General features: G+C 39.2%; 1 protein-coding gene across 1 annotated transcript in view; it reads right to left on the minus strand.

The window, feature by feature from the left end:
* The window catches only part of LOC107822176 (THO complex subunit 2), a 73,058-nt gene that overhangs the window by 41,026 nt on the left and 13,541 nt on the right, over positions 1-18,491 (minus strand). Inside the window, exons 4-13 of the mRNA XM_075241112.1 lie at positions 16,612-16,671; positions 16,446-16,508; positions 15,963-16,043; positions 14,357-14,428; positions 14,235-14,282; positions 14,036-14,104; positions 13,807-13,940; positions 12,730-12,805; positions 12,447-12,640; positions 606-686 (exon numbers count right to left, since the gene is read on the minus strand). Coding sequence (XP_075097213.1) covers positions 606-686; positions 12,447-12,640; positions 12,730-12,805; positions 13,807-13,940; positions 14,036-14,104; positions 14,235-14,282; positions 14,357-14,428; positions 15,963-16,043; positions 16,446-16,508; positions 16,612-16,671 — 878 coding nt within the window. The remainder of the gene's footprint in view (positions 1-605; positions 687-12,446; positions 12,641-12,729; positions 12,806-13,806; positions 13,941-14,035; positions 14,105-14,234; positions 14,283-14,356; positions 14,429-15,962; positions 16,044-16,445; positions 16,509-16,611; positions 16,672-18,491) is intronic.

Raw genomic sequence — 18,491 nt, forward strand, 5'->3', positions numbered from 1 at the left:
GCACGTGCGCTTTTCCGGCGAGTCTGGCGAGTCTAACTGGGTTTTGTCCACCGAAGGGTTGCGCGCCTTGTGATACTATTGATTTTTGCAAGAAACTTAAGGCCACTCAACGAACTACTTCTTTCAATGAAAAATACGCGTTGACGGTCATTCTTTCCTCCCTTATGCTCCGGTGATTGCGCAACATGAATTTTAACCCAAGGGCTCTCATACAATGAAAAAGAATGGAACAATGATGCGAAAACTCAATTTAATCCCTCAATCTACGTGGCATAAATAATGAGGTGTGAATAATCTCCCGCATTGCAACAAGGATCTCCTTTCTGCATATAGCATCGAAGAAGGAACAAAATCTTGATTATATATCTGATATTTTTTGGGATGATTATTCTTATTGCAATAAAGTCGAAAATAGAGAAGAAAATAAATATATTACATAATTACGGGACAGAATCAAATCTAATTAATCTTAATTGATACACAATATAAATTATATAATATTCCTAACAAAAAGATGATAGACTACGAAGATTGTCTTATGCATTTATCCCCATTAGCTCCCAAAATTTCAACGACTAAAATTTTTCTAAGAAATAATAATTTACCTGAATAATCCATTGCATGTTTGTATATGCTCTGCTGGATTAAGATGTGAGAGACGGTCAAACAACACATGAGCATGATACCTGGCAATTTTAAATGTTATATGTAAAGGTATCGAGATCTGTTAAATTATAAACAGAAAATAGAGAAGGCCAGAGATCATAAGACTACAAATGGACTCAACAATCATGTACATTCATAGGATGATATTATCTAGGAAAACATCCGAGAAAGAAAGCAACACTAACAACAATCAAAGGATATAACCCTACTTTAAAAAGACTTCTAGCAACGGTGAATATTTAAAAACTTAAATGTAGCCTGAATTTGCTTAACTCTTACTTTTTGAACGCAAACAAAAAGTGAGCCCCCGAAGCAAACCTCAAGAGTAAAATTCGCAAATCTACCAAGATAAATTAGAAAAACATTTAAGCCTCATAAGTTTGTGAAATCCTCTGAAGAGCTTTAGGCTGTTAGCTAGACCACGCTGTAAATAATCTACTAAAACTAGAACTAAGATAAAGTAAAAAGGCTGAAAATATGGTGCCTCCAAAAAAGGGGAAAACGCCAAAAAAATTATCTAGCATATAGGTAGGTCGTTAAAGTAGTACTTTCATACTTTGGGGTACAAATCGAGTTGATACTTGTTATGGAAATGGTACTCTTTGCTTCCAGAGTTGTGCCTTACTATTGGGAGTTATTTCTAAAAAACGTTTATTAGCTAAATAATTAAGTCTCTCAATAGTTTTCAGTTTATTTTTCTTTATTTCAGATTAGCCCCTTTAATTTTCCGAAATGTCATCATCTAGTCCTAGTCAAAGTTGTGAGGACAATGTATGAACCTTATCCTTTATTTTGTCTGTAGTAGCTTAGTTAAGGTATAAGTTGTAAATTTTTGCATTTCAGTAGCATATCAATGAAATCAAACCTAGTATTATCTTAGCATAGTAAGCTTTAGATTCTTAGCCGCATGTTGTCGTCTTCTCCCTTTTTCTACACAGTTTCATTGGTTTTGTATCATTTGGTATCAGAGCACTTTAGATTCTTGAGCTTTGTGGGTAGAATCTATGGAAAATATGGACGAGATTAAATCTATGTCCGAAAGGATGACAGTTGAAATCACAAATTTCGCAGTCAGATAAGCTCAACTTGAAAAGTAGCACGAGACGGCCTTTGCTGAACTGAAGGAATCAATAGATGTTGTGAAGAAATATAACCGAAGAAAGAATGTGGAGAAGCTGATGGTGGTCCAGGGGAGATCTACACTCCTTCAGGCAACCCAGTAGCTTAGGTACCTAACAGCTAAGGAGGTTTTTCAGCTCCACAACAAACTCCAACTGGTTACCACTTAGGACTAGGCTTTATGCTCAATCTCATGCTCCTAGTCCTATTGGTGTTGCTTCTCCTCAAGTGCAGATGCCTACAGGTCATGCTCAAGGGCAAACGTTAGCTAGTAACCAAGGAGGAGGCGGTGCTAATGGAGGGGGGCATATTGCTAGCTCTCTTAGAGGCACTAACATGACCAATATGATGTTCTCATATTTCAATGGCACTAACCTGAGGGCTTGGCTGAATAAGGTAGAACAGTTTTTCTCTCTTGACGAAGTAGAATACATTCAGGTAGCTTCCATATATTTTGATGACATAGCTATAGAATGACATCTTGCTTATTTAAGAAGAGACCACATTTACCTTATCCTACATAGGAAAAGTATGTGCAAGCCTTGATGGATAGGTTTGGGTATGAGTATGCAAACCCCATGGTTGATCTTAAGTTGATTAAGTCGTATGGATTAGTGGAAGACTACAAAGGAAGTTTGATAGAATCATAACCAGCTGGTTACCCTCCCTGAATATGACATTACTACTTTTATTATTGGGCTTAAACCTGAGATTGGTTTCACTCAAAAACCACATACCATACTCACTACCTCAAGCATACCAACTGGCTAGAAACACTGCGGCACAGGTGAATGCACAACTAAAGCAAAGCAGGGCTTCCTTGTATAGTGGTGGGTACTCTTAGTCAAGGGTGCTTCCTAATTCCAGTGGTTAGAGATGTAGGGAACAAAAAGGAGGGTGTCTAGTTCAGGAAGGAACCAATTGCCAATGTAAACAGGAAGGAACATTACCAGGAGGCTTACTCCCGCTGAGATGAGTGAGAAAAGACATAAGGGGATGTGCTTCTTCTATGATAAGAAATTTGTTCCATGTCACAAATGCAATTCCTCTAAGCAGTTGCATCTATCAGAAGTTCAGGAAAACAATGAACCTGTGGTAGAACAAGCTCCAGATGATCAAGAGGTGGAAGAGGTGGAAGAAGTGGAACAAGAGCATGAGGAAGCTTGTGAGATCTTAGTTCATGCCCTGAATGGAATCACTAGGTTCCATACTATAAGGGTGACAGAATACTATGAAAAGAAACCCTAGAGTAATGTCATCGACCCTGGCAGTACTCACAAGTTTATCAATAAAGAGGTAAAATCTAAATAGGGGGTAATATAATGGCAATTACTCCTCGGAATGTTATTGTAGATGATGGTAGCAACAGGCAGACTTCTTAGTTGCATAAGGGGATCATATGGTGGTTGGAAGGAGTGACATTCACAGCTAATCTGTTCTTGTTACCTTTTGGGTCAGTAGACATGATTTTAGGTATACGGTGGTTGTGGCCTTTAGGGGATCTCGAGCTTAACTTCAATGAATTAACCCTTGGGTTCATCTATCAGGACAGAGAAGTGGTGCTGCAGGGAACCACTGACAAGTGAAAGATTGTAGGTGCAAAAAGGTTAGACAAGTTGGTGGGAGAAGGAGCATAAATGTTCATGATCAGAGTTCTGCCTACTGAGATGGAAGAGAACCTCGTCTAATTGAGATTCTTTCTTAGATTTTGGCCTTAATAGAGTATCATCAGTTGTTTGAAGAACCAAGGAGTTACCACCATCCAGGGGCTCGTTTGATCATAAGATCCCTTTGCAAGTTGGCACGAATCCAATTAATGTCAGACCCTACAGATACTCCTCCAAGCAAAAAGATGTCATTGAAGGCATGGTGCAGAACATGCTTGACTAGGAAATAGTACAGCCCAGTTCCAATTGATATGGCTCTCCAGTGGTGCTAATTGGAAAGAAGGATGGGTCTTGAAGACTCCATGTTGATTTCAGAGCACTCAATAAGGCTACCATTAAAGACAAGTTCTCAATTCCAGTAATTGAAGAATTGTTGGATGAACTAGAAGGGTCCAGGGATCTACTCTAAACTTGACCTTAGATCAGGTTACCACTAGATAAGGATGCATGTTGCAGATGTCCAAAAGATAGCTTTCCAGACCATTCAGGCCACTTTGAGTACTTGGTAATGCCATTTTGGCTTACCATGCTCCGTCATGTTTCTAGGGACTCATGAACCATATGTACAAAGCATATTTAAGGAAATGGTAGCAACTGGGATGTTCACTTTAGAAGAGCAGTGCAAGACTGGGAAATTGATAGCCTATTTGATTTGCTAGCAAAAGTGGAGGGGTACAATATTGATGTGAGCCAACCAGATACCATATGCTGGGGAAGCAAGGCCACCTTCACAGTAAAAGAATGCTACAGGCAAACTGATTCCCAGAACCAGGTGTTAGATGCATGGCCCTGAAAGTTAATATGGAAGACCAAACTGCCTATCAAAGTCATTTGCCACAACTGGATTGCCCTCAATGAGGCCTGCTTAACTCAAAACAACCTCAACAGAAGAGGTTTCCAGTTGGTCAACAGGTGTTATCTATGTCTGAGAGATGCAGAAACTGTCAACCACTTATTTTTGCATTGCCCTGTGGCTTTTGACCTTTGGAATATGCTCCTTTGCATTTTTGGCTTGATTTGGGTCATGCCACAGAATATGAAAGAGGCACACTTGAGCTGGAGTTTATGGAGAGTTGACAAGACCATCAAAAAAATCTGGTTGATGATCCCTGGTGCTATTTTTTGGTGTTTATGGAATGAAAGGAATAGAAGATGTTTTGATGGAATCTCAACTCCAATTCACACTCTCAAAGCTAATTGCCTACTCAATCTTTTTTGTTGGACTAAATTAGCTTCTGTAATTAGCGCTAACCAATTTTTGGAACTTTGTTAGCTCCCTGGTCTTAGATTGACACTGTAAAGGGAGCTACAATTCTTATTTTTTCTTTTTTCTGCATTTCATTACTTTTGTAACTTGCATCTCCTTGATGCCTTTTGCTAATGGAACACCTTATTTCATCAATATGCTGCTTATTATTGCTGGTGTTATTGCAGCTATGTCCCCACTCCAGTCTTGGTTATAATTGCAGCCTTAAAGGGCACTTGCAACACCTAAGGATGACTTTTGATCTATTGGTCAAACATCAATTATTTGTACGGAAGTCAAAATGCACATTTGAGGCCAATAGGGTGGAGTATTTGGAACATTTTATTGGTTCATAAGGAGTTTCCACTGATCTTAAAAAAAATAGTTGTGTGTTCAATCACGGCCTGTGTCCAAAATTGTGAAAGAGTTGAGGGGTTTCCTTTGGTTGGCTGGCTACAGCAGGAGGTTCACAAAAAGGTATGGGATCTGTTTTTTTGATGAAGTAATATGTTTCATTAAGAAGGCATCAAGAAGATGCAAAGTTACAAGAAGCATAAGAGCTACATAAACAAAAAATTACAGGAGAACTTGTTTGCCCCAAATCAAAGTCTCAAACTAGGACAAGTGAGCTAATAAAATCCAAAAGTTGTCCTGTACTATTTATTGGTGACAACTTTGTCCAGCAAAAAAGGCTGAGAAGGCATTTGGATTTCAGTAAGTGGTTCGGTATTGAGGTGTCATCAAAGCATCTTCTATTCCTCTCGTTCCATAAACACCAAAAAATAGTTGCAGGGATCATAAGCCAAATTTTCTTAATGATCTTATCAACCTCCCAAAGAGTCCAGCTCATATGTGCCTCTCTCAGGGACTGTGGCATTACCCAGCTTAGACCAAAAATACAAAAGAACATGTTCCAGAGGTCTGTTGCTACTGGGCAGTGTAGAAGTAGGTGATTAACTGTTTCCAGGTGTCCCTTGCACAGGTAGCATCTATTGACCAGCTGAAATCCCCTTCTGCATAGGTTATCTTGCGTTAAGCATGCTCCGTGAAGTGCAATCCAGCTGAAGCATTTCACCTTCACAGGTAGCTTTGTCTTCCATATCAGTTTCCAAGGCCATGAATGTAGTACATGATTCTGATTGTTAAGTTGTATGTAGCATTCTTTAACAGTGTAGAGACCTTTAGATCCCCATCTCATGCTATCTGGAGCATTCTCATCAATGTTGTAGGCCTCTAATCTTGCTAGCATTTCCATCAAATCTTCTATCTCCCATTCTTGAACAGATCTTCTGAGTTGCACATCCCAATTACCATTTGCTCTGTTATGAGCAATAGAAGAATTCTTGTCCAAGGCGATGTTGAATAAGCTAGGATAGTCCTCCATGAGAGCATTGTTGTTTAGCCATTTATCCTTCCAAAACTTAATATGACATCCACTGCCTGATTTGAAATGAATATTCTGAAAGAATTCGTTCCCCATTTTGCTAATATGCTTCCAGGGCCCTACTCCATGGGATGCAGTGACAGTTTTGGTGCTCCAATTGTCTTTAATCTCATGTTTTGCATTAATCACCTCTTTCCATAGACTTGGTTCACATGTGCCATATCTCCAGAGCCATTTCATTAGCAGACCTTTGTTGTGCTTGTCTAGATCTCTGACCCCCAATCCACCTTTGCATTTAGGTAGCAATACCTTATCCCATTTAATCAAATGATACTTGTGAGAACTATTGTTTCCTTCCCATAGAAAGTTCCTTCTGATCTTGTCCAGCCTGTTAAGTACCTTTTTAGGGATGGGAAACAGTGACATGACATAAGTGGGTATACTGTCAAGCACACTACTGATGAGGGTGAGTCTTCCTCCCATAGAGAGGTATTGTTGTTGCCATGAAGCTAGTCTTTTCTCAAAATTTTCCACTACACCATTCCAAATATCACTGTTTTGAATTTGGCTCCCAGTGGAAGACCCAGATAGGTGGTAGGCAACGACCCTATACTGCAACCAATGATCCCTGTCAGCTCCTCAATGTTGCTCACCCGATTGACGGGGTATATAATACGTTTTTGCTTGTTGATGTGAAGTCCTGACAATGCTTCGAATAGCTGGAGTGTAAGATTCAGGTACAGGATTTGGACTCTATCTGCCTCACAGAAGATCAGTGTGTCATCAACATATAATAAATGGGAGATAGTGACTGAGTATCTAGTGTTTGTGCCTACACTGAATCCTTGGATCCATTGCATTTGCCTGGCTTTTTCCAACATTTTACTTAAACCCTACATGGCTAGAATATATAGGAAAGGGGATACTTGCCTAATTCCTTTCTGAGGTGAAAAGAAACCCACAGGACCTCTATTGATTAAGACTGAGTACTTGACCGTCGAGATATTGTATCTGATCCACTTTAACCATGTGTCTCCAAACCCCATCTTCCTCAAAATAGAAAGCAAGTAAGATCAGTTTAATTGATCAAATACCTTTTCTATATCCAGTTTACACATAACACCAGGTGTGTCAGTTTTAAGCCTCCAATCCAACACTTCATTAGCAATGAGAGTTGCATCGGTAATCTGTCTGTGTTTAATGAAAGCATTTTGATGAGAAGAAACCAGCTTTCCAATAACCTTTTTCATTCTTTCTGCCAACACCTTGGCCACAATCTTATAAATACTACCAATAAGGCTTATTGGTCTGTAATCCTTAAGCTCAATAGCTCCTTTCTTCTTTGGTATCAAGGCAATGAAAGAGGCATTGCATGATCTCTCCATGTAACAGTGCTGGTGAAAATTATTTAGAGCTGCCATAATCTCTGGTTTGATGAAATCCCAAGACTTCTGGGCTTTATCTGGGGCACATGATTGAATCATAGCATAAACTCCGTCTTCCTCAAAACCTTTTTCAAGCATTTCACTTTCATCCTCTGATAGTCTGGCAACATCTTCAAAATTGGAAGATGGTCTCCACTCTTCCTTTTCTGTGTATAGAGATTGGTAATAGTTTAATATCTCCCTTTTGATCAATACTTTATCTACTGTAATCTCATTGCTTATCTTGAGCTTGTCTATTGAGTTGCATCTCCTATGAGAGTTGGCTAATGTTTGAAAGTATTTAGTGTTCCTGTCCCCTTCTTTTAACCATAAGCATCTAGATTTTTGCCTCCAGGAAATTTCTTCAGCTTTGGCAATCTCTTCTAACTCCAGTCTTAGAGACAGAAATCTTTGTTTTTCTGTTTGAGTTGGAGTTCTGCTTTCGGTTGCTTGTTCTAAGGCTAAGAGTTCATCAAGGGCCCTGCTTCTCTTAGTGTCTAACATGCCATAAACTTCTTTGTTCCACTTGGAGAGGTCCTTCTTCAAGCTCCTCAACTTCTGAACTAGCACAAAGTCTGGGTTGCCATTTATTGTGTAATTTTGCCGCCACCCTTTCACCATATCAATGAATCTTTCTCTTTGAAGCCACATGTTTTCAAATTTAAAGTAAGATGTTGTTGAATCTCATTCTCCACTTTCTAGCAATAAAGGTTTGTGATCTGAGATGACTCTTGGAAGTGAGTTGTTTGATGGCTCAGAAACTTTCATTCCATTCTGTGGAGACCAAGAACCTGTCAATTTTTTAGGCTTGGAAAATATCCTCCCCTCTTGACCAGGTGTATTGTGCTCCATGCAATGGTAAATCCATTAGTTGTAAGTCCTCAATTGCTTCAGAGAAACATCTCATAGCTTTGGTCCTTTTATAACAATTCAATCTTTCAGATTCATACATACATACGTTGAAATCCCCACCAACAACCCATTGCTCCTCCCAAATACCTCTGACTGATCCCAATTCCTGCCAAAATTCTTCCCTTGCAGCATTGTAGTGAGGACCATAAACACCCGTAAACCCCCATCTAAAGTCCTCATGGAGGCTTTCAAGAAAGCATGTAGTGAAGTACCCCTGGTGAGAGTCAATACACCTCCACGATCTCTTATCCCATAGAATAAGAATGCCACCCCTAGTGCCAGTAGCCTTCAACTCTGCCCATTCAACCCACCTATTTCCCCAAATCTGGTAAATCATATTGTTTGTGATATTCTCCATTTTGGTTTCTTGAAGACACAGAATATCAGCTTTCCACTTCCTAACTAGTGATGTGATAGTGCTCCGTTTATCCCTGTCATTAAGGCCCCTAATGTTCCAGCTAAGAATTTTAACTTTCATCTGGAAAGAGTCATGCCTTGCTTGCCCCTTACCTTTTTATTCCTTCCCTCATAGTTGATGCCACATATTAAGTTGTGGACCTCAGTTTCCCTTTTTTTCTCCCTTTCCCCTTCTTACTAGTTGAGGAGGATGATCCCTTTTGTTGTAGTTGAACCTGTCTTTTCTGATCCATTCTCATGATTAAGTCAAAAATTTCATGCTCAAATCCAGCACTGTTGATCCCGAACGCCTTGCATACTTTAGCCAACACCAATTTGGTCCATTTCGAGGTTTCTACTGCTGTAGGCTGTTGAATTCCTTGTTGGAATCCGTGTAATTCCAGATGTTCATCATCATTCCATGGTAGATAAAGTGACTCTGTGTATGAATCTATTCCTGAGCACATTAATGCAGTAGAGGCAGCATCGGACCAGCCCAATTGTTGAGGAAGACCACTAACATCAGAAAGAAAGTTTTCCGATTCATCATCAGCTTCTGAGTGTGTCACAGGTGTTTCATGCGTTACTGCTTCATGGAATGGCACTAAGGATTGAGACTGCTGACAAAAGGTTGAAGAAGAAGAAGGACTAGCAATGCTGGAATTAAGGCGTTGATCCTGTAGAGGCCCTTTAGCACGCCATTCCTGAATGATTGTGGGTTTAGTTGCCTTCATCTTTTGTTGGAACTTCTTTTTTGGGGCTTTGTAGTAATTAAAAGCTTGGCCGACCATCTTCTCTTTGATGACTCCTGAGGTGCTTTCTTTATTGGGCCTGCATAGGATAATATTATTATTAGCCCGTGTGTGGAGAAGAGATGGCAGAGGGCCCAAAAGGTGACCCTTTGACTGTTGTCCCTCCACGTTCTCTGAATTGACTGCAACCCTATCATTTACCTCCAAACACCCCGCCTTAGTTTTGGCCGCTGTTTTTGCATTTGCTGGCGGGAAAGGTTTTGGTGACTTTGCTACCTCCATCAGAATTGAAATTCCGAAACACCAGCACTCCACATCGAGCTCTATCTTATCTGGACATTCAATATTACCATTGTTTACACAGATTCTTGCCCAGAGGTAGTGATTCTGGTGCCTCGTATCTTCGTCAATGTTTATGAAGCCACCACACATGTCGCCAATGATTCTAAATGTCTCGAGGTGCCAAGCATTAATGGGAATTCCGAAAGCCTTAATCCATTTTTGACCAGATCTTTGCGAGGCTAACTCAGTGCCCGCCACCGGCGACCACCACTCCAATGAAAGACGTCGACCGTTCCAGAACCAATCTCCAGCATGGACTCTCACTGCTTCTTTCCTTGATGGGAGTTCAAAGAGAAATTGATTGTGAGACATTGGAGTTACTTTCAGACCCTCGCAAACCTTCCATCTATTCAGAAACCATTTTTGTATCACCTCATGGTTGGGGTTATAGTTGAAGGGATCGTTGAACGTGTCGACTAAGCACCTTGAGAGGAAATAGTGATTCCCGTCATCTGTGCGTTGGTTAACTGCTTTGACAGTGTTAACCATCCTTGCCGGGAGCTTTGTGACAGGCAACCGATGAATTCTTGTTGTTTCTGTATAAGACTGAAGTGTAGGAGGCAGCCTAGATCTGCATGTACTTTGTTTCCCCAGAAAGTGTAAAATTTTGTTTGCTATATCTGCCCATCCCAAGTTGTAATCTACCTCAGGAATAATCACTGCTTTCGTCCTGCTCCCCAAACATGCTTCAATACGTATGAATCTACCATAACTGTTGAAATTGACAAAAGCTCTGTAATAGTAGGACTGTGAACTCCACCCCCAACGTCTGTAATAATTTCTTTCTCTTTCAGTTGCTTGTCTGAGTGCTGTGCAAACTCGCCTGAGACTTTCCTCATCTATGTTAATATGACACGAAAATCTTCTTCCCCTTTTAACTATAGTAAACCACCCCTCGCCGGAGTCAATGATCTCAAAAGATTTCTCACCTGAAATAAAAAATATCTTGGCTTCCATGGTAAAGAAAATTAGAGGGGGGTAACAACAAACATTGAAAAGTTCCTCGGGAATCTGTAATCTTAAGAAGAAGGAAGAGGAGAGTTTTTTTTGTCCTGACTGAATAATGAGTGAAAACTGGCCGGAATTGAGTGTAAACTGGCCGGAATAGTGATTCCAGTAGCCGGAAAAAAGAAAAGTGGTCGGAATCTGGAACTTCGAGGATTGATGCAGTCAGAAATATGGCGTACAGTTTGTCCAAAAGAACGAAGTTGAAATCTGGCCGGAATAGTGATTCCGGTCGCCGGAAAAAATAATAGTGGTCGGAATCTTGAACTTCAAGGATGGATGTTGTCGGAGATCTGCGCAAACAGGCTGTCCAAAAGAACGAAGTTGAAATCTGGCCCGGAAGATGTGTCACGCGCCGGCGCGTGGATGTAGCCTCGCCGGTGCTTGGCCGCGCGTGTGTGGCTGATTGTCGGAGCTCTTTTCAGGGGTAGGCTCGCGATTCCGGGGGCCCTCCGATGATGCTTGTAGAAACTCAAAATTCCGGGTTCTCAGGCTCCTCGGGGAGTGTGCCTGAGAGCGTCTATATTACATGGAATACATAATCAGGAAGGTATGGGATCTTTAGTAAATCACTCACAGAATTACTGAAAAAGGAAGGATTCAAATGGATCTAGAGCATTACTGAGGCTTTTGAGAAGCAGAAGGAGGCTTTACCGTTACATGTGTTGTCTATGCAGTATTTATTTTAATATATTTTTTTAAATTCCGCTTCGCTTCAAAAAAGTGAGCACTTCGCTTCTCGATTCTCGCTTTAAGCAAAAAGGGGCTTGTCGCTTTTCCTCGCCTCACACTCTTCACAACACTGGGTTAACATCTTAATTCACCAATGAAAATCCAGCATATGGTCATTCTTGATGTTCAAGATATAGAAGTTTTATGATTACTAACGATAAATTCGAAAAGCAAAAGAAATATACAAAGCATTTGCCGATAAACTGTCACAAGCCAAGTGAAACGCATCATCCTATCTAACTGCTGCTGGAAATAAATGAATAACAAAGTGCCTCCTCGTATTCATTTGAAGAAGGCTTCCAGAATGGAGACTCTCACCAGATAAGAAAACAGTGAAAAAATATAACACTGAAGGTAAGTTCTACCCACACATCTACAATAAAGGCATACTGACCATACAATCACATTTGAAAGGATTGAAATTAATTAAAACACAGAAGTAAGAGGTAATAAATCAAGAAGAAATAGCATATGTCCCATCCGAAGATCAAATCTGCAATAACGAATAAGGATTAACAGACAGATTAAAGAATGCACATTATATGCCTAATGCTGACACCATGACAAAAGTAAGCTGCTGTCTCACTGGACAAAAGAACTGATATTTACTTTCTAGAAGATGACGAGAGACTGAAAGAATTATAGTAAAAATATAAAACCAACTAAGAGAACAGATGGTTGAACAATAATTACATACATAATACCAGTCAGAGCTAAGTAAAGGTGAACGATAGCCAGAACACGCACACCAGCAAATGCAAAGGTTAGATGATAATCATGGTACTTTGAAATCAAACTTACCAGTCATCCACTTCAAGAAATCCCATAAGCAAGCCCAGGGGTTGACTATTTTCTAGCTCCGCGGAACGCTCAGCAACTGCCTCTGTTTCCGTGTCCAATGCAGCATACAGATCCACTGTCACATCTCCTTGTTTCTCTTCATCCATGAGATCCTTCCCAGTAGCAGCAAGATTTATTCTCCCTATTCTGTTAGCCTACATGAGCAAGAGGACAGCTAAAATAACTTCCTAAGCTAAAATACCAGCATTGAACGGAAGTATCCACACTACAAAAAAGTTGGAACCTCATCAAGTCTCTTCGCTGAAAATGCATTGTAATGGTCAAAAGCATCCTCCTCCTTGGGAAGTAAATGTGCATAACTGAAACAAAAACGAGGTCGCCATTAACCATAAGTTGAATTAAATCCGACAGTCCAGTTACCTACGAAGAATGCCAAATTTTGCTTTGGGCTTTTGGCAACTCAAATTAAGCAGTATATGCTTTTGCTTAGAATAAGCATCTTCTTATATCAATAAGAAGAGAGGATACAAAGATCGATTATTATTTTCCCACAGGGGAGGACACATAAGTCATACTTACTTCCCTGTATTGTTTTCTCAAGAAGAAATCTGTGAGAAGCTTACAAGTCTGCATTTTAAGTTTTAACATTACCTATCTAGTACACTTTGATACCAAACTTTCATAACCAATCTCGGGGCAACAACCTCTTTTTTAAATATTAAACGTTTTTTAGATGATCACATCCATGTTACCCCTGCATGAGATGCTCCTGAACTTCTTAAAGAAAACTTTTACTATTTGGTCCAACGAAAACCAGCTGCCCTTGACTACCTTTTCTCTATCACTGTCATATTTTACATTGGTCACCAGCATCAAAAGGTGTTTTTATCTCATGATTTTACTTGCGTCAATGTGCAAAAGATAATAAACAAAATCAGTAGTCAAACTCTTACTTTGTTTTAGAGAGGAAAAAACAATTCTTTTTATACATAAAGAGGATTTCTGATAACACAATTTAGTTACCATCTATTGTTAGTGAAATAGATTAAATAGCCAAAAACCACTTCCATGAGAGCAAAATAAACAAAAAAGTCCATTATTGCCAACTCCCAAATTTTGGTTCACGATGCTGTAGGAGACAGTACTCAAGTAGGAAGAAAGACAATACTCTCTAGCGAGAAAGATGGATATCCGTGCAGTGTTTCAAGCACACCAGCTATTCAGACCTTGATCAAAGCCTATTGCTTATAGGCAACTTAAGTAACCCTTTTTGGGGGAAAAACTTGAGTACTTAAGAAAAGTTGTATGGGAAAGGGGAAAAAAGTGGGGTGAGGTAACCTGGTATTCAAGATATACTCACATGCTGTCAACATCAATGAAGTCTCTTTTCACCAGCAAGGCTGTTAGCTGATAAAGACCACTTGGAACAGGATCATTTACTTCCAGTCGTTGGTAGTATTGAAACTTAAACCCCAGAATCTGGGAGGCATGGGACTGCAAATAATTGAGAGAATGAAAAAAGATATGCATAATAAAGACTGGGAAGAGCTCAACAATGAAACATGACAATAAGACAACCACAATTGTACCTTGGGAAATATGGGAATCAAGTCCAAAAATGTAGTATTACCAGGCTGATGTTCAAAACACTCCAAAACCTGTCAAATAAATCACCAGCCAAACACAGAACTGCACTAAGCTTTCAAAAGTATAAAAGGAATAGAATTCATCAAAAAACTTATAAGAAGGATTGGATATGTACGATATCATTATGGATAAAGAACATACAATATCAAAGACTCGGTTTGGATCCAGATCGAAGTGCCCAATCAATGACTGCATGTGGTCCACGATTTAGAAATACAGAAAAATGATAATTCAACTACTAGAGAGCTGAGTTGAAGTTAAACCTTGATTATGCCAACTGTAGCGGTTGAAGCATTTTGTGTAGACCCCTCTGGCATTTGAGAAAGGAGCGTGACCTACAATTACAGAAAAAGGAGGGTCAACGTGAAGGAAAAAACAAAAGCTGAGCCACAAAGAAGTGGAGGACAAGAGGACAACATTGCCAACAGCGAGCATGAACTACTTAAAGTTTCCTTATTCGGAGAACAAGCGCACTGAAAACTTTGCTCTGTACAAAGTAAAAATTAGTGGGGATAATCCTTTTAAACCGAATGGGAAGTGTGAGTTCGGTCTTTCTTCCCTTGCTTTGATCCGTATACTAGGAGTGTTTGATAATTTCATCACCCTCAAAGAACACCTAACAAAGGGAAAATGAGACGGAGCTGTAGGGGAAAGGAGGAAAGTTTGCACCAGACACTCCCTGCATCTGCAACCATCAGTGTTTAATGGCAACCAGCTTTCAGTGGATAGGTGAAAGTCCTCCAGTCACCTTCCAACTTGGGAGCCTCTCCTTTTTAGGAGCGCTCCAATTTCTGTATTATGTAGTTCAAACTGGAAATTCCTCATCTCGGAACATTCACCTTTCAGATTTTTAAATGATAGAAAGGAAGATAGTGCTATTCTTTTTTAAAAATAAGTAGCAAGAAAGATGATCTTGCTCATGTGTTGACCTTTAATCATAACTTGAAGCTATCCAAAATTCTGACACTAGAACATGGCCTTTAGGGAGGTCAGAATGCAAGTCATTCCTTTTAATTATTTTGGGTTTCGGGTGGGGGTCGTTCTTGACTAATCGAAAAAGTCAAAAAGGCATATCTATTAGTGACTTGCAAGCAGCAAACAAGAGTCCTAAGAATTTTATCAAGAATACTACAATACAATAGTCACTTCTCACTTCCAACGACACACCAATCAGACCAGCTCCCCAAAAGGAACAACCTGCTCAACTATATAATTATTAGGGAAGTATTAACCGGGACTAGAACAATTGTTCATTAATCAGTGACTAACAAACAAATATGGCTCCTTAAATTGAGGCACTTTCATTAGAACAAATTAAACCAACAATAAAATGTGAATCAGGATAGAAAGTCAGGGATCAAGACATTTTAAGATAAATCAGAAAACAGAATAGTGAGTCAAAAAAAAAACAAGTCATTTACGACATCTTTTATTAGTAAAACCCCAAAAATTGCACATGGATGTGAAAGAACAATTCAATGTCACCTAAAGAATGAAGTGAAAAAAGATGCTCCACTGGAGACCTTCAATTTAAGCATACGGCAGCCATGAATGGCCATTTATACATGCTAAGATATGCGCTAGCTATTGCTTACCCTCCCATAGAGATATGGATGTTATGAATTTGAAGTTGATAAAGTTGAAGCTACCATAACCAGCTCAAAGCCAAGCTCCTTTTTTTCTTATTGCCTCCTCTATATGCAGAATTAGATTTAATGGCAATAAAAACACCGAAAGGAGGCACAGAAAGAGCATCCACACAGTGATTGGGTAGTAGGGGAGATGGACAGAAACTAGAAAGACATACAGACACACACACACAGAAAGAGAGAGAGAGAGAGAGAGATAAGAGGGAGAGGAAACAGTTACCAGCTTGGCGTAGCCTTCACTCTCTTCCCGGAGAAGGTTAAACTTTGTTTGCTGATAAAGAAGACGAGTGTTTACCCTAACCTGAAAATCATTACAAAATGAAATTACAGTTAAAGGAAAGTATCTTCAGCCACAAAAGCAATTTGCTGGTGTCTATTGAATATTCACCAACACAAGCGAAGAGAGAAAAGGACAGAAGGGTTCATTTTGTCGGTCTCATACATATTAGCTCATATTAGGCTGGGAAATTTGCCAACACTCCGAGTCATTTTTATGCATTTCAACCATAAAAAATAAATCACCAACTGACAAGACACTGCAGTACGAGATGTATTAAAAACTAGCCAGCAGGGATGACCCAGAGCAAGCAACTTTGCTATGGCTAGAGATGCTGAAATAAACAATCCACCTGCTAGACCTAAAAATTGTTTTAATCATAATGCACCTCTTACTTATTTTGAAAAAATAAAAAGAAAACTATACCTCTTTCGACTTCAAATCTGCAGCCTTTATCTTGATCATCTCAGATTCCCACAAAAACTCTTCCTTCACACATTAAAGAGCATTTATAAGCTTTTATTTTTCAAGCTAGTATTTAACAGGAGCAAAATGGCTCACATACTTAAGCTGGCAACAAGTAAAAAGGTACCTCACATAGCTCCAGAAAAAATCTCAAAGGAACCAAAGCAGATTCCACGAGCCATTTTGCCTATAAAGAAGACAAACCAAATTTATGTAAAGACAAAAAAGAAGCATGATAATTCATGATGACTTTCGACTTCGAACTAAGATCTGAAGAACAAGAATTGACAGAAAAGAAGAAAAACAGGAAGAAAGATACAGCAACAGCTACTACTACCATTACCCCTTGATAAGTTGATTTTATATCACCTTATCAATGCCTAAATCTATGGGATTTAATGTTAAGAGCAACGTTATGAAGTATAAATTGATGACTAAATGTTTTATGCAGGTATTTGTAGTGATTGATTGTTGGAAGGAGTGATTAAAGTAAAAACAAGCTGAAATCAGATGTTATGGAGTCAAGTTTCAAAAATTAGCGAATGTCAGAGCAATATCGCAATCAGCGGAGGGCTAATAGTTGAAAACAGTAAGCTTCAATTCTAAAATTCGAGATCGACGAATGGACATATGCGATAGTACCTGAAAGATTGGAAAACAAATGAAGTTCTCAAATTTGCGACTGCCAGAGAGACATATGCGATTGTGTGTCTAAAGACTGGCCAAACCAATGAGCTGAAGTTACTAAAATCGTGATTGCCAGAGCATGACGAGATCGTACCTTGTGTTCAAATGAATTTTAGAAGGACAGATTAGGAAACTCGACCAAGGATTTTTGGAGGGGTATAAATAGCAGATATATAAATTGGTAGGTGATTCTTCAGCTCGAAAGCTAAAAGGAGCACTTATTCTTCATCTTTAATAAAGCTTCATAGCAAATTGATCTTCATTTACTAGTTTGATTCATTTTCAATTTACCCATTATGTTTTCATCTATGTTGCTCGGACTCTCCAAAAATGTGACCGGATACGTGTCGGATCCTCCAAAAGTAGTGCATTTTGAAGGATCCGACACGGGTGCGGCTACATTTTGGAGAGTCTGTGCAACATAGGTTTTCATTACTAGTTTGTGTTTTCTTTTCATTTTCAGTATGAGTAGTTAATCTTTTAGCTAGAGTTGAAATCCCAACACCAAATGCTAATGTTTAAATTGATAACGTATTGATTGTTTATGCTTGATTCTATCTTCAATCAATTGATTCTATGCTTGATAGTTGAATGAGTGAGGGCCACAATTATTTACACCCCGTTTATCTTAATAATTACTTGGGAAGGTAATATTGGACCTGGATATTGATCAATTGACGGGGAATTGGGAAAATCTAGGAATAGGCAAAACCAATCTGTTGAAACTGACTAGGAATAGTGTTAATCTCTCCTTGTGGTCATTGGTTTTAAAGCACCTCATTTGAGGTTGGGAAAGCTAATTTGGGGATAAACTCACTATTAATTGGAAAGTCAACAGTGGGAGTGGGTAACGAGGAATTATAACCATTGATGAAGCATCAAGTGATTTAAGCAACTAGTTATATTGGTTTAGACATTAGAACTCGTGGCTGAGACACAACTCTGGTATTTTCCCAACTTGAATTAACTTTGTGATAGTTCGCTTCTTATATCAATTTAGTGATTTAATAGTTAGAGAAGATAATCAAATATAATTGAATCAGCATTGTAACTGAAGTTCACACTCAATAGTTGATCTTCACCCTCATATTGATCTCTAGGAATTTCGAGCCACCCTACCCATGGATTTGAAGCCACCTACCTAGGGAATTGGAGCCACCCAAATATTTGGGATAAATACCATATTGGGTGCCATCCAAAATAATAGCCAAAAATGTACATGTATTTAATTTCGGCTGACGGGACTAAAATGAAAAAGCCCTTTTTATTTCCTAGTTCTATATTATCCTTCTAGGTATTTTTTAGTTGTCTTTTTAATAG

Source organism: Nicotiana tabacum, chromosome 20 (genome assembly GCF_000715075.1).
Source record: "Nicotiana tabacum cultivar K326 chromosome 20, ASM71507v2, whole genome shotgun sequence".
Taxonomy (NCBI): Eukaryota; Viridiplantae; Streptophyta; class Magnoliopsida; order Solanales; family Solanaceae; genus Nicotiana; species Nicotiana tabacum.